This window comes from Rana temporaria, chromosome 6, assembly GCF_905171775.1.
Source record: "Rana temporaria chromosome 6, aRanTem1.1, whole genome shotgun sequence".
NCBI classification, from domain to species: domain Eukaryota; kingdom Metazoa; phylum Chordata; class Amphibia; order Anura; family Ranidae; genus Rana; species Rana temporaria.
Genome location: NC_053494.1, coordinates 146712009 through 146726827, shown reverse-complemented (window position 1 = coordinate 146726827; position 14819 = coordinate 146712009). Strand labels below are relative to the sequence as shown.

General features: G+C 42.9%; 1 protein-coding gene across 8 annotated transcripts in view; it reads left to right on the top strand.

The window, feature by feature from the left end:
- The window catches only part of MLPH (melanophilin), a 130171-nt gene that overhangs the window by 18957 nt on the left and 96395 nt on the right, over positions 1-14819 (top strand). For all 8 annotated transcript variants that reach the window (XM_040357515.1, XM_040357513.1, XM_040357514.1 and 5 more), the window contains exon 2: positions 4208-4358. In XM_040357515.1, coding sequence (XP_040213449.1) covers positions 4249-4358 — 110 coding nt within the window. In that variant the 5' untranslated portion in view covers positions 4208-4248. The remainder of the gene's footprint in view (positions 1-4207; positions 4359-14819) is intronic.

Here is a 14819-nt window from a genome sequence, read left to right as displayed (position 1 = left end):
CATACTGACAATGTCGGTAGTGAGCTGGATGTAATGTTAGAAATTTGTTTTTAGGGTGAACCCCCGCTTTAATGAATCAACCCCTATGAATCCTTTGTACATAAAGGTGTATGTATGATGCATTAGCACCCTGTAGTCTGACTAATGCCCCGTACACACGATCGGAAATTCCGCCAGCAAAAGTCCGATGTGAGCTTTTGAACGGAAATTCGAAATTCCGACCGTGTGTATGCTCCATTGGACTTTTGCTGTCGGGGGTTTCCACCAGCAAAAGATTGAGAGCTGGTTCTCAGAAAATCGGAAAATCGGATCGTCTGTAGTAATTCTGACGCGCAAAATTCTGACGCTTGCTCGGAAATAATTCGACGCATGCTCTGAAGCATTGAACTTCATTTTCTAGGCTCATCGTAGTTTTGTACCTCACCGCGTTCTTGACGGTCAAAAGATCAGAGAACTTTTGTGTGACAGTGTGTATGCAAGCCAAGCTTGCGGAATTTAAGTTTTTTTTTCCAACGGAAAATCCGGTCGTGTGTACAGGACATAAAGCTCAATTTGCTCTCCTACAGCCTAAATTTGACTTAACCCATGCACTGGTCAAGATTGAGATCTGCATAGGATATGCAGATTTTACTAGCTCACAGTAAATTTGTAGTGATGTATAAAATGGCAGCACTTTAAGTCTGTGATTGTACCTTGAGCAATTTCAACTGGCAGGATCATTTTACATAATGCTATTTAAACAGAGGATTGCTTCGCTCACATTTCCCTATGGGTCATACTCCTGCCTATACTCCTGCTTTATTGTCATCACTGTTTGCTAGTACTGATTGCAATACAACTGTAAGAAAGCAAGAGGCATGCAGTGAAGGGTAGAAAGAAACTTTTGGGGTAAGGTGTTATTTTCTCATACATATAAAGTAAATGCATCAGTGGTAGGTATCCTTACAGAGATGGAGATCTACCTGAGGAACATGGGAGAAGTCAAAGATCACCGGGCACAGTGTTGCCTACTCACAACTGATTTAACCACTTGCCGCCCGCCAATGACAAATTGACGTCGGCAAAGTGGTTGTAAAATCCTGAGTGGACGTCATATGACGTCCTCAGGATTTTGAGCCGCTGCGCACCCCCGGGGGCGCGCACCCCCGGGGGCGCGCATCGCGGCGATCGTTGTTGCAGGGTGTCAGTCTGACACCCCGCAACACCGACCAAGGTAAAGAGTCTCTCACGGAGATTCTTTACCACGTGATCAGCCGTGTTCAATCGCGGCTGATCACGATGTAAACAGGAAAAGCCGGCAATCGTCTTTTCCTCACTCGCGTCTGTCAGACGCGAGTAGAGGAGAGCCGATCGGCTGCTCCTGTGACAGGGGGGGTTTGTGCTGATCGATTATCAGCACAAACCCCCCGAGGATGCCCACTGGACCACCAGGGATGCCCACTAGACCACCAGGGATGCAAAAAAAAAAAAGAAGGTATGCCAGCCTAGACCACCAGGGATGACAATGACACAAAAAATGGATGCAAATCAGTGCTGCAATGGATGCCAATCAGTGCCCACAATGGGCATCACTGATTGGCAGGCATTGTTTGGCACTGATTGGCATCCATTAGTACAACACATATGATAGTGCCCATCTATGCCCATCTGTGCCACCTATCAGTGCCCATCCATGCCGCCTATCAGTGCCCATCAATGCCGCCTATTAGTGTCCATCCGTGCCGCCTATCCGTGCCCATCCATGCCGCCTATCCGTGCCCATCCGTGCCGCCTATCTGTGCCCATCTGTGCCACCTATCCGTGCCCATCCGTGCCGCCTATCCAAGCCCATCCATGGCGCCTATCCGTGCCGCCTATCAGTGCCCATCCGTGCCGCCCATCAGTGCCACATATTAGTGCCCATCAATGCCACCACATCAGTGCCACCTCATCGGTGCCCATCAGTGCCGCCTTATCAGTGCCCGTTAGTGCTGTACCATCAGTGCCCATCAGTGAAGGAGAAAACGTACTTATTTACAATGTTTTATAACAGAAACAAAAAAATTCTAAATTTTCGGTCATTTTTTTTTTTTGCAAAAAATAAATATCCCAGAGGTGATCAAATACCACCAAAAGAAAGCTCTATTTGTGGGTACAAAATTATAAAAATTTAGTTTCGGTACAGTGTAGCATGACCGTGCAATTGTCATTCAAAGTGCAACAGCGCTGAAAGCTAAAAATTGGTCGGGGCGGGAAGGTGTATAAGTGCCCTGTATGGAAGTGGTTAAACCTCGAATTGACTACCGTGTCACAATCGCTTTCATTGCATGGCAATTATGGGTTTAAATCAGGTGGTGAGGCGGCAACATATGGCCTCCTCACCACCTGTCAACACACACTCGGATCGCTTTTCAGAGGAGAAGCAGTGTTGCTACACTTGTGAATGAGCCCTTAGTTGCATTCGGCAGCAGCACCCTTTGGGCTTGTTCACACGTAAAGTCGGAGGGGTGGTAAAAAAGCAGGATATAATAAAAGTCTTTGGCTAAGTGCAGCAAACCCACAGGAAAACTGCAGGTACTTTGCACTGCCCCAGCGGTGTGGGTAAACCGCAGTGTATCAGTGTGAAAACAGCCCTATACTATTATGCCCAGTATATTGCTTCACACTGACCTGAAAATCTTTGGTCCTGCTACTGGCACCACTCTGGAGACCCCTAGCCGGGATAAGCGGTGGAGTGCAGTTTGTATCACTCCGCATGGGACAGGAGTCAGCACTACAGAGGAATCATTGGCTTATGCGGCTCTTGCTCCCTACTACAGTTCCAACTTCACAAGTAGTCCCTCTGCATTGCAGTCTGTTTAATGCTCTGCGATGGCGGGCCAGCAAGCCCAGACCGCGATCTACTAGTCACCTGTTCACGATCTCCTGGTAGATCACGATCTTCAGGTTGCTGACCCCCGAAATACATCATTTAAAGTCTGCATCCTTTGCTACAATTTCTGAAATATAAATAAAGCGGGATTTCACCCATAAAATTGTTTTTACCCGTAGATGGATGCTCCTTTTGTCTAGGGGAATCGGCTAGTTGTTTTAAAATCCGAGCAGTACTTACCGTTCTAGAGATGCATCTTCTCCGCCGCTTCCGGGTATGGGTCTTCGGGAGTAAGTGTTCCTTCTTGATTGACAGTCTTCCGAGAGGCTTCCGATGGTCGCATCCATCGTGTCACGAGTAGCCGAAAGAAGCCGAACGTCGGTGCGGCTCTATACTGCGCCTGCGCACCGACGTTCGGCTACTTTCGGAAAATCATGACGCGATGGATGCGACCGTCGGAAGCCTCTCGGAAGACTGTCAATCAAAATAGGAACGCCCAGTCCCGCAGCCCATACCCGGAAGCGGCGGAGAAGATGCATCTCTAAAACGGTAAGTACAGCTTTGATTAAAAAAAAACTAGCCGATTCCCCTTGACAAAATGAGTAGGAATCTAAGGGTAAAAAATATTATGTACGGGTGAACCTCCACTTTAAGTGGTAATCTTATTGCTATAGTTCATTCCTTGTTCAGAATGTTTTTCCACAGAAAAACCCCCGGGCAGAACATTGATAAAATAAGTTGGAAAATATAACCACATTTTATTGAATTTGATTTCAAAGAGTATGTGACAAGGATAGTACATGGAAGGCTATACGCTTTTAATATGCATCATTTAAGATGACAATGAGACTATTGACAGAAATGACATGAACTGGGCCACATGCTGTCTTCAGAAATCACCCCCCTGTGGTATGACTATCAGCTGACTGGTCAACTGTCTCATGCTTATTATGGATGAAGACAATCCAAACCCCAGGCGCAGAAAATATTTGAGAAAAGCATATACGTCTGGTTAACCTTTAACCTTTTTTATTACAGTATGATGCAACTAGTATTGCCCTTACCCTTCCCTCTACAGCATCTAACTGACAATTATATGCATTTTTAACATTTAAAAACATTTTAGAAAGATTTATCAGTCTACTGTGTATTTCCTGTAGTTTCCTTTAATAGAAATGTTATCATTCCACATCTCCAGAAGAAGTCATGTGGGTATTGTGCAAATAATATAAGTCATGTTTTTCAACTTTTTTTTGCTCTTTATTTTTTAACTATGTTTTACACCATTCACCATTCTATCCTTCCATAGCAAACAAAGCTGTTTGGTTACACTTCTACGTCTTGGTTTTATCACAGGTCTCCTGTTTCTGTCTTTGCCTGTTACATTGAGAATCGCCATGGGTAGGAAGCTGGACCTGTCCAAACTGAGTGATGAGGAGGCCAAGCATGTATGGGAGGTTGTCCAGAGAGACATCAGTCTACGCAAGAAAGAGGAAGAGCGGCTTGAGTGAGTAGACCATGAATCCATTATTATACAGAAAACTGAAAATGGGGTTTTGCCCTTAGCAATGCCAGATTCCATGCGTAGGAAATGTAGGATCAGAGGCACGCAATACTGAATACTTAGTAGACATTATTTGTTCCAGTGTAGGCTACTAATGCATGGGACACATGACCGGTTTTCCCCGTCGGAAAAACTGCGATGAGAGCTTTTCGTCGGGAATCCCGACCATATGTATGCTAAGGCCTCGTACACACGACCGAGGAACTCGACGGGCGAAACACATCGTTTTGTTCGTCGAGTTCCTTGTGAGGCTGTCGAGGAACTCGGCGAGCCAATTTTCTCCATTCCTGTCGAAGGAAAAAGAGGACATGCTCTCTTTTTGGCTCAGTTTCCTCGTCGAAAAATGTACACACGACCGGTTTCCTCTGCAAAAAAAAAAAAACCCAGCAAGTTTCTTGCTGGTTTTTGCCGAGAAACTCGGTCGTGTGTACGAGGCCTGAATCTGACTTTTTCTCAAAGGAAAACTTCTGGGGAAAAAAAGAGAGCAGGATCTCTTTTTTTCCCCGTCAGGAAAAAATCCTAGCGGGAAATCCATTCGTCTGTATGCTTTTCCAACCAGAAAAAAAACATGCATGCTTGGAAACAAATCAACGCATGCTCATCAGCATAGAACTTCATTTTCTCGGCTCATCGTAGTCGTTTACGTCACTGCGTTCTTGGCAGTCAAAAGTTCACCGAACTTTTGTGTGACCGTGTCTATACAAGGCAGGCTTTAGAGGAAATCCGGGAAAACCTGCTCGTGTGTACGGGGGCATTAGTGTTAAAGAAGATCTTGCAGTGCAAGAAAACTGCTTGTTTGTTAAGCCTCGTACACACGACTGAGAAACTCGATGGGCGAAACACATCGTTTTGCTCGTCGAGTTCCTTGCTAGGCTGTCGAGGATCTCGGCAAGCCAAATTTCTCTATTGCCGTCGAGGAAAAAGAAGACAAGCCTCGTACACAGACCGAGTTTCTCGGCAAAAAACAGCAAGAAACGTGCTGTTTTTTTTTTTGTCGAGGAAACCGGTTGTGTGTACACTTTTCGACGTGGAAACTGTCGAGGATCTCATCGAGCCAAAAAGAGAGCATGTTCTCTTTTTCCTCGACGGCAATGGAGAAATTTGGCTCGCCGAGATCCTCTACAGCCTAACAAGGAACTCGACGAGCAAAACGATGTGTTTCACTCGTCGGGTTTCTCGGTCGTGTGTACGAGGCTTCATGCTCTCTTTTTGGCTCGACGAGATCCTCGACAGTTTCCTCGTCGAAAAGTGTACACACGACCGGTTTCCTCGTCAAAAAAAAAAACAGCAAGTTTCTTGCTGGTTTTTGCCGAGAAACTCGGTCGTGTGTACGAGGCCTGAGTTTCCAAGGCTGAGCATTCAACGTTCAGTACGTCTTGCCATCTGCAGAATGGGCAATGGAATAAACAGTTTAAAAAGTATGCATTCTTTTACTAAATGGAGCAGTTCATATTAATGTATTGAGGATGCTGTAATGCATAGAGAAGTTTTTGGCAAAAGTAAATAATGGTGAACTAACCCTTAAAGGCTTCATGTTCACTGCTGCTGGTAAAGGAACGTTTAGGAGCAGTTTGTCTTTTTTTTCAGCTTCCCCTGAACTCTCCTCTATGTTATCTTATCAGTACAGTCTTTCTAGGCCATTGAGTTTAGAAGCATTTTTCGGAAAGCCAAAAAATGCGTTCAGGACAGATGTTCAGAGGCATTTGAAACACCAAACACCTGTAAGGCCTCGTACACACGACCGAGTTTCTCGGCAAAAACCAGCAAGAAACTTGCTGTTTTTTTTTTTTGCAGAGGAAACCGGTCGTGTGTACACTTTTCGACGAGGAAACTGTCGAGGATCTCGTCGAGCCAAAAAGAGAGCATGTCTTATTTTTCCTCGACGGCAATGGAGAAATTTGGCTCGCCGAGATCCTCGACAACCTAACATGGAACTCGATGAGCAAAACGATGTGTTTCGCCCGTCGAGTTCCTCGGCCGTGTGTACGAGGCTTCACAGCTTGTAAACATGTGTAAACGCAGTAACTCGTTTTTTTTATTTTTGACTATTTAAAAAAAAAAACTTCTAAATACAAACGGGTCTAAAGGCGGCATGTAAATGTGGCAAAACTGATGTTTTTAAAACATCTGTGTAAATTAAGCCTAAAGCTCTTTTACCGCTTGTTAAGAATATGTAAACAATTGACTGCCCGTATTCTAGACAAGAACTCTAAAGCATCATACACATGATGAGAATATTGGACGAATGATCGTTCGTGTTTTTTTTGCATGCTAGTCTTATATCAAAAATTAGGAGGTTACTAAACGTACTTCTTAAGTGATGTAATGTGTTGTATTGTATTGTAATGTATTCTTTAGTTTCCAAGCATGCGTGGTTTTGCTTTTCCAATTTTGTTCAAATACTGTACTGATTAAACAAAAATCGTACAATCTGGTGTAATATGAGAAAAATTGTCATGTTTGTCCCTTCAGATAATTTTGGATGAACTGTTGTGATCGTCTCTCTCGAAAGCTGTGTACTAATGATCAGATTATCGTATGATCGCTTCAAAAGCGGTATTTTTCATCCAATTTACTGATCGTGTGTACTAGGCTTAAAGTAATTGCAAAGTCTCTTTTTTTTCCAAAAAATTAACAAACATTTATACTTACATGCTCTGCTGCAGTGAATTTGCACAGAGAAGCCCAGATCCTCCTCTTCTTGGGTTCCTCTTCTGTGCTTCTGGCCCCTCCCTCATGTTGAGTGCCCCACAGAAAGCGGCTTGCTATGGGGGCACCCGAGCCGCAGCTCCCTGTGTCTATTCAGACACAAAGCTGTGGTTCGGCTCCATCCCCTCTCTCTACTGACTTTAATTGACAGCAGCGGTAGCCAATGGCTCCACTGCTGTGTCTCAGCTAATCAGGAGGGAGATGGCTGAGACACTCATGGACATTGCTGAACAGAGATTGGGCTCAGGTAATTATTAGGGGGCTGCTGCACACAGAAGGCTTTTTATCTTAACGCATAGATAGAATGTATTAAGATAAAAAAAAAAATCTGACTTTACAACCACTTTAAGCAAACAGCTAAATACACAAAACAAGTTCAGTGTTAATGAAAAACTTGTTAGCCTTCCCTACTTGGCTCCCTGAGGGTACAGCCCTCTACAAGTCTAACACAGATAAGTGAATTAAAGTATGTCTTGTATTTTTGGCAACATTGTGGCCTATTGTATCACTGTTTGGATATGATCTGATGGATTACTTGCAATTTGCATCAGCAAAACTGGTTTTCCAACATTGTTAAAAGTCAGGCACATTGAGGCTTACCTAAAGAACCTAAAGTAATATCAGCTCTCAGTGCGTATACTGAGGGGTCTATGTATAAACATTGCTTTGAGAATGTCTCAGCATTCATCAAAAAGTTGTGTTTGTAATATGTGTTAAATGTCAGTTTCCAAAATGTTACACTTTTCAGGGCAAATGTAATATTCCCTAAATTGAATCTCAAGAGAAAATAGCCTTATAGTGTTTGTTAACCCCCCATTTTTTTTGTACAGATCCTGGTCCCTTAAAGCAGATAAAGCAGCATAGTGCTTATGCTGTGTGATCTGCCCCCTTCTAAACTGTAAAAAAACACCTGGCTGATCCTGCCATTTGCTGACCACGATAATCAGTGCTGCTGAGCCCTGACCACCGTGGTCAGCGTACATCCTTTCATCATCCGCAGCTCTGCTCTCAGCTCTCATTTTTCCCCTTCACCCCTCCCTCCCTGTCAGCTCTGTGTCTGTGTCTCTGTCTCTGCCCCCCCAATCCTCGCCGCTATTAGTACAAATAAACTTTTACAAATGTTTACTGCCTTCCCCTCTATTATAGGCAGGCATAGCACACTGTATAAGTATTTTATAAAAACGAAATGATGCATCTGTCCCCCAGTACCTCTAAAGGCCTCGTACACACGACCGAGTTTCTTGGCAAAAACCAGCAAGAAACTTGCTGGGAGATATTTTTTTGCCGAGGAAACCGGTCTTGTGTACATTTTCTTTGAGGAAACTGTCGAGAAACTCGATGAGCCAAAAAGAGAGCATGTTCTCTATTTCCTTGACGGGAATGGAGAAAATTGGCTTGTCGAGTTCCTCGACAGCCTAACAAGGAACTCGACGAGGAAAACGATGTGTTTCGCCCGTCGAGTTCCTCGGTCGTGTGTAAAAGGCTTCAGACTGAGAACCGAGCCATCTAATACCGCCAATAGCTTGGTTCTCAGGGCTCCCCAAGCAGAGAGCTGGTGACTGTCAGTCACCACTACCTGCTCTGCTCCCACCCCCTGCACTCACTGGAGCGCTGGGCTGTGGAGGGAGCTTCTGGCTCAGGCTCTCAATAAAAACTTGACAGGAGTCTAACCCTTCCCCCACTCTATTCAAAACTAAAAAGAAAATATTCCACTTTAGGTTTGATGTGGTGGTGCTATGGATTTATTTAAATTTTTTTCTTGAACTGTACTAATATACAAAGAAGTAAGTTCTGACAAGATACCGACCAAAAGTAACAGACATTATAGGCTCAATATGGTAGACCACACACAATTATAAAACATAAAAGATTTGCTCTACTTAGGGTAACAGAAGTCTTTTCCTATACAGACTTCCGGTACACTAAATAGAGCATATGTAACACTACTTTGTGGATGTTTTGGAGGCAATTGTGCCTATGCTTTTAAATCCTATTTTAATGTTGAACAATATATTTGTTATGTTTTATAATTGTGTGTGGTCTCCCATATTGAGCCTATAAAATCCATAACTTTTGGTTGGTTAGTGACAATTGTCAGACCGTACCTTTTTTTGCATTTGTAATCCGGATGTGACTATAAGTAAAACCTTTGTTTACCCTTTGTACTAATATAGTTAGCTATACTAACTATTGTTTTTTATAGTCTATATCTCCTTACTATACAATTTTCTTCTCTTTTGTGCAGTGTTACAACAGCTTGGGAGTGTTTAACCTACCCTTCATTACTTACATACATATATAAAGGTTATGAACCAAATGACACATAGTATTAATAATATTAATAATATATCAATATAAATTGACATTAAGTTAAGTGCATAACGTGAAAATGGTACAGAATTTTTTTTTGGTGCAAAATGGTGCTATGGTGCTCCGTGTCCCAGCGGTGTCAAGTCCACCTCCTGGGAGTGGTGTAAGAATACAAACTCACCAGATAGGTTGGACTCCTTTGCCTTATGACAAAAAAAAGTCTAGTGTGCCTGTAGGTCATTTGCTGTGGACAAAACCCAATGCAGTGATTTCTGGTGTCTTCCTGTATCTCCTCTATAATGGTTAACCTCCAATTTGTGACTCCGGGGCTCCAGGAATAAACAGTATGCCACACGTAATATAGGAGGGAGAAAACACTTCATAGAGTAATATCCTCAGGTTTAAGGATAAAAAACAGTTTAGAAAATATTTAAAATACTGTCATGATGACATAATCAGCAACACTGTAAAAACCATTGGCCTAAACTAGTGTAGAGACGTAGTCACAAGGCAGCTTGTTTGAGAGAGTCAGCTTGACGCGTTTCATCATAGAGACAAAACCTTTGACGTTGCATCGCTATGACGAAACACGTCAAGCTGACTCTCAAACTTCACTTCCAGCCAGGAGAGTGGAACGCAGGCTACAAGCTGCTTTGTGACCCCCGTCTCTACACTAGTTTAGGCTGATGTTTTTTGCAGTGATGCCGGTTCTGTCAACATGACAGTATTTTAAATATTTTGTAAGCTGTTTTTTACCATGAAACATGAGGATATTACTCTATGAGGATTTTTTTTTCCTATATTATGTGCGGCTTACTTCAAAGAATTTGTGTGGTTGGTTTCCAACAATGACAGTACTACACCAGTCCTTAGTGGTTAAAATATAAAGCGAAAAACGCACTGAGTAGGTAATGAAACCATGTCAGTAATGTAGGACTTTTTGTGGTGTTTCGTGTCAGAAATAGGTGAGCTAATAATATAACAAATAGAAACAAATATGGAAAAATATCAAAATTTAATATAAATACATGAAAACAAAATAGATAAAAAATACAATGACAGAAATCATTGATTGCCCTGTTACAGATAAGATGTGACAATAATTAGATGAGTAGAGGGCTGGTCGCCGACATGTTTCGCACTAAGCGTCTTCTGGGCGCCGCACACATCTATGACATACTCTCATCTGATAATATGTAAACAAAAATAAATTAGTTACATATAATTTAAACAGGGTATATAATGTACATTTCATGTAGTTCATTAGTAAACTCATAAAGAATGAAAAATACATAAAAATATATATACATATAGATGCTCACCAGTAACTGTGGGATGTACATCCCACAGCCATTCACGTTCACTTTGAAGCAAATGACGTCCTTGCGACGTCATTTGCCGCAATGCACATCGGGAAAGTTTCCTGACGGAGCATGCGCTCTACGCTCAGCGCGGGAGCGTGCCTAATTTAAATGATTCCCGCCCCCTACGGGATCATTTACATTAGGCGCCCTTACGCAGGGCAAGTTTACACGCTACTGCTCCGTGAATCGTGGGTAGCGCAGGAAATTTGCGGGGGCGCAGGGCAAAAACGCTGCCCTGCGCCTCCGTAACTAAGGGGCAAATCTACCTGAATCCGGGCCTGTATCTATAGGTAAGCCTTATTATAGGATTACCTATAGATACAACTTGAAAATGGAGGTTTACAACCTTTTTAAAACAGGTACATTTTTGCATTTGAAAGGTATGTTGAGACTTGTAGTTCTTTAAAGCGGGAGTTCACCCATTTAAAAAAAAAAAAAAAATCTCCCCTTAGCTTCCTGCTCGTTCGGTCTAGGGGAATCGGCTATTTATATTAAAATAGGTGCAGTACTTACCCGTTTTCGAGCTGTATCTTCTTCCGTCGCTTCCGGGTATGGGTCTTCGGGAGCGGGCGTTCCTTCTTGATTGACATTCTTCCGAGAGGCTTCCGACGGTCGCATCCATCGCGTCACTCGTAGCCGAAAGAAGCCGAACGTCGGTGCGGCTCTATACTGCGCCTGCGCACCGACGTTCGGCTTCTTTCGGAAAATCGTGACGCGATGGATGTGACCGTCGGAAGCCTCTCGGAAACCTGTCAATCAAGAAGGACCGCCCATTCCCGAAGCCCATACCCGGAAGCGACGGAGAGGATGCGTCTCGTAAACGGGTAAGTACTGCACATATTTTAAAATAAATTGCCGATTCCCCTAGTAATAACGAGCAGGAAGCGAAGGGGGAAAAGTGCCCTCTAAGGGTGAACCCCCGCTTTAACCATTAACCAAGCCCCTCATAGAGTTTTGTTAAATCAGTAATATCTAAAACCAACAATTAATCAGAATGTAGAAGAACAAGTTGCTGGTGATAAACATTACAAGTTTGTGGAGAGAAAGGAAGTGCATTCCACAGCTCTCCTTCGCTAAACTCATCCTACTAGCCAAACACCATAACTACTCCACCTTGCTCAAACCCAAAAAGCAAACAGCTCCTGGTATAAGCTGCAGAGAAAAATGATTCATCATCTGGGAATTGTGCCAGCACCAGACTGCTGCCAGAACCGTACCTGAACACAGTGAGCAATTTCCTTACAATACTCACTGTACAGAAGGACGTGCAATTATCACAGCAAGGGAGCTTCAAGCATTTCTAAATGTTTGGGTTTTATCCTTGAGGGGCAACCAGATTTAATTTTTATTAATTAAAGTTACATGCATATTTTCTGAAACATCTTGGTCATGTGCCTACTGTTTCAAGATGCTTGGTCATGTTTAAAGTGCATTCATTCAAAGTAGTTGTAAACCTCAGACTTGAAATATGAACAAAGCATACCCTGCTATAGTGTGTACTTGTCTCAATTAAGAGCACCAAGTGTTATTTCTGTCTGCTGCTTTGTTCCTCTGCTATCGGCATGAATCTCTTCTGACAAGTTTTCCTAAAACCAAGAGAAAAAGGGATTACAAGGGAGGGACCTCAAGGTGATTGACAGCCTCAGCTCTGTTCCTGCGTGCTGTATGAAAGTAGGTGTGTTCCTTCCCTCCAATCAGCTGTCAATCTCCAATCTCTTCACTAAGCTCTGCAGAGTGTAACTTCAGGTCTCCACCCCCATTTTTTCTGACAGCTCAGACAAGCTTTTATATTTTGGACTTTGAACGAATGTAGAGAAGAAAAGACTGCAGATAAACACTCACAACTTATGTTGAAGGATTTGTTTTTTCTCTGGGTATCACCTGAGGCCAGTACACGCGACCGTTTTCATGTCATGGAAAAAAATGATGTTTTTCTCAACGTGATTCTTGTCAAGCCTGCCTTGCATACACACGATCGTAAAAAAAATGCTCGAGCAAAGCGCGGTGGCATACAACACGTACGATGGCACTATAAAGGGGAAGTTCCATTCGAATGGCGCCACCCTTTGGGCTGATTATGCAAATTTCCCTTCTCATGACTTGCTTCTGAGTATGCACGTTTTTTTTTCCCTTCGTTAAAAACCTACACACAACGTTTTTGAAGACGACGAAAAAATAGAGCACGTTCTAAATTTTTAATGCCCATTTTTCTCGTCGAGAAAAATGCACTGGAGCCTACACACAATCGTTTTTAATGACCAATTTAAAAAATGCCATTTTTCTCATCATGAAAAACGGTCGTGTGTACGCGGCATAAGGGTTTACAACCCATTTAAGTGGAAAAGTATGGATCCTCCCTCTGTGATTAAACTCCATATGAGAATCCAGGATGTAGAGGATGCAGTATTAGGCCTCCTCTATCAACGGCACTTTAGACAGCCATAATCAAGTTCGGAAATTGTAGGATTTGATGGAAAATATACCATCTTCTCTGGGCCAAATCCCGTTCATTTAAAATGGTCTGTTGCAAAGTTGGAAACTGTTCTGTGGTCAGACCGTCCTTGGGACTAAAAAGGAGAGGGACCTTCCAGCTTGTTATCAGCGCTCACTTTAAAAGCCTGCATCTCTGATGGTATACATGTGCAAGCTGCCCATTATTGAAAGGCACCATCAATGCTGAAAGATATATCCAAGTTTAGAGCAGCATATGGTCCCATCCAAATTACATCTTTTTTATGGGAGGCCTTGCATAGATATTTCAGCAGAACAACGATAAACCGAATACTGCATCTATGACAACAGCATGGCTTCTTAGTAGAAGAGTCTGGGTGCTTAAAGCGGTATTAAACCCAAAAATGTAATATATTACCAGTCATTAGATGTGGTGACTGCATCAGTTTTCTTCTCTTTCTCTTGGCTTTTTCCCCCTCTGTTTTCAACCAGTGATCTGGCCAGTTACAATCCTCTGGTTTTAGTGAGAGGCAGCTCTGGAGTAATGAGCACAGCAGGCACAGCAGCCAACAGAATTGTCAGGCTTGGGGGGTAGTGTTAAATGTATTAGCAGCTTTAAATGTACTAACAAACTAAAGCCAAACTCCAGCTCATGCTTTATGATCTGTTAAGGGAACAGTTTTTCCTTTTCAGATAAATGTTTTGCGTGAACAGATAAAAGCCATTTTAATCACCCCTGCCAGTGTTATGTGGTTTGTCTCTATATAGAAAAAAGATTGCACAAATACACCATGTAACGGTCACCACCGTTTACAACCTTCCATCCCAGTCACGACAGCTTATCGACACTCCAACCGACAGGACCCGATCCCATTTCATTTGCCCAGAATCAAGACGAGACACAGCTCTGTGCTTGTTCCAAATGTAATGATACTTTAATGGTTTCTTCTCAGCTTTTTATACAGTACCAGGCATTAAAGCAACCATGAGATCTCCACCCCCCTAATCACACACTAAGGCTAATTACTAAACATTCCTTAATCAACAACAAAACACCTTCACCCACTCCGTCTCCGCACACAGCTTGACACCTCTGAGCTTTAATAGGCTCTAGACAGTGTTATCACACGTAAGCAGTATTTAGTATGCATAATTAGAGTTCTGGGAGCAGACCTGGGATTAACACCTCTCCGTTACAACACCTTTACACAAGGACAATGGACTGTCTCCCAGGCCCTGATGCAATTAGCATGTCACTAGAAATGAGTCACTATTGACTGGTTGGGCCAACATCTTGCAATTTCTCAAGATCCTGCAATATGAACTATTATTGAGGTCCTATCTCATGTAATACATGAATTATGATTCCCTTGCCACTCCATGCCCAAAGGGCACAGAGTGGACTCAGACCCAAGAGTTATCAGTGACGCTGACACAGGAGTATCCTCCATCCTCACAAAGTCTTTGGGTGTCACGGGTCATTCCGTTACACACCACATCTATAAATGGACAATACCCATCTAATAGTGGGAAAAATTAAACCAAATAAGTGAAAATTTGAAAACATACA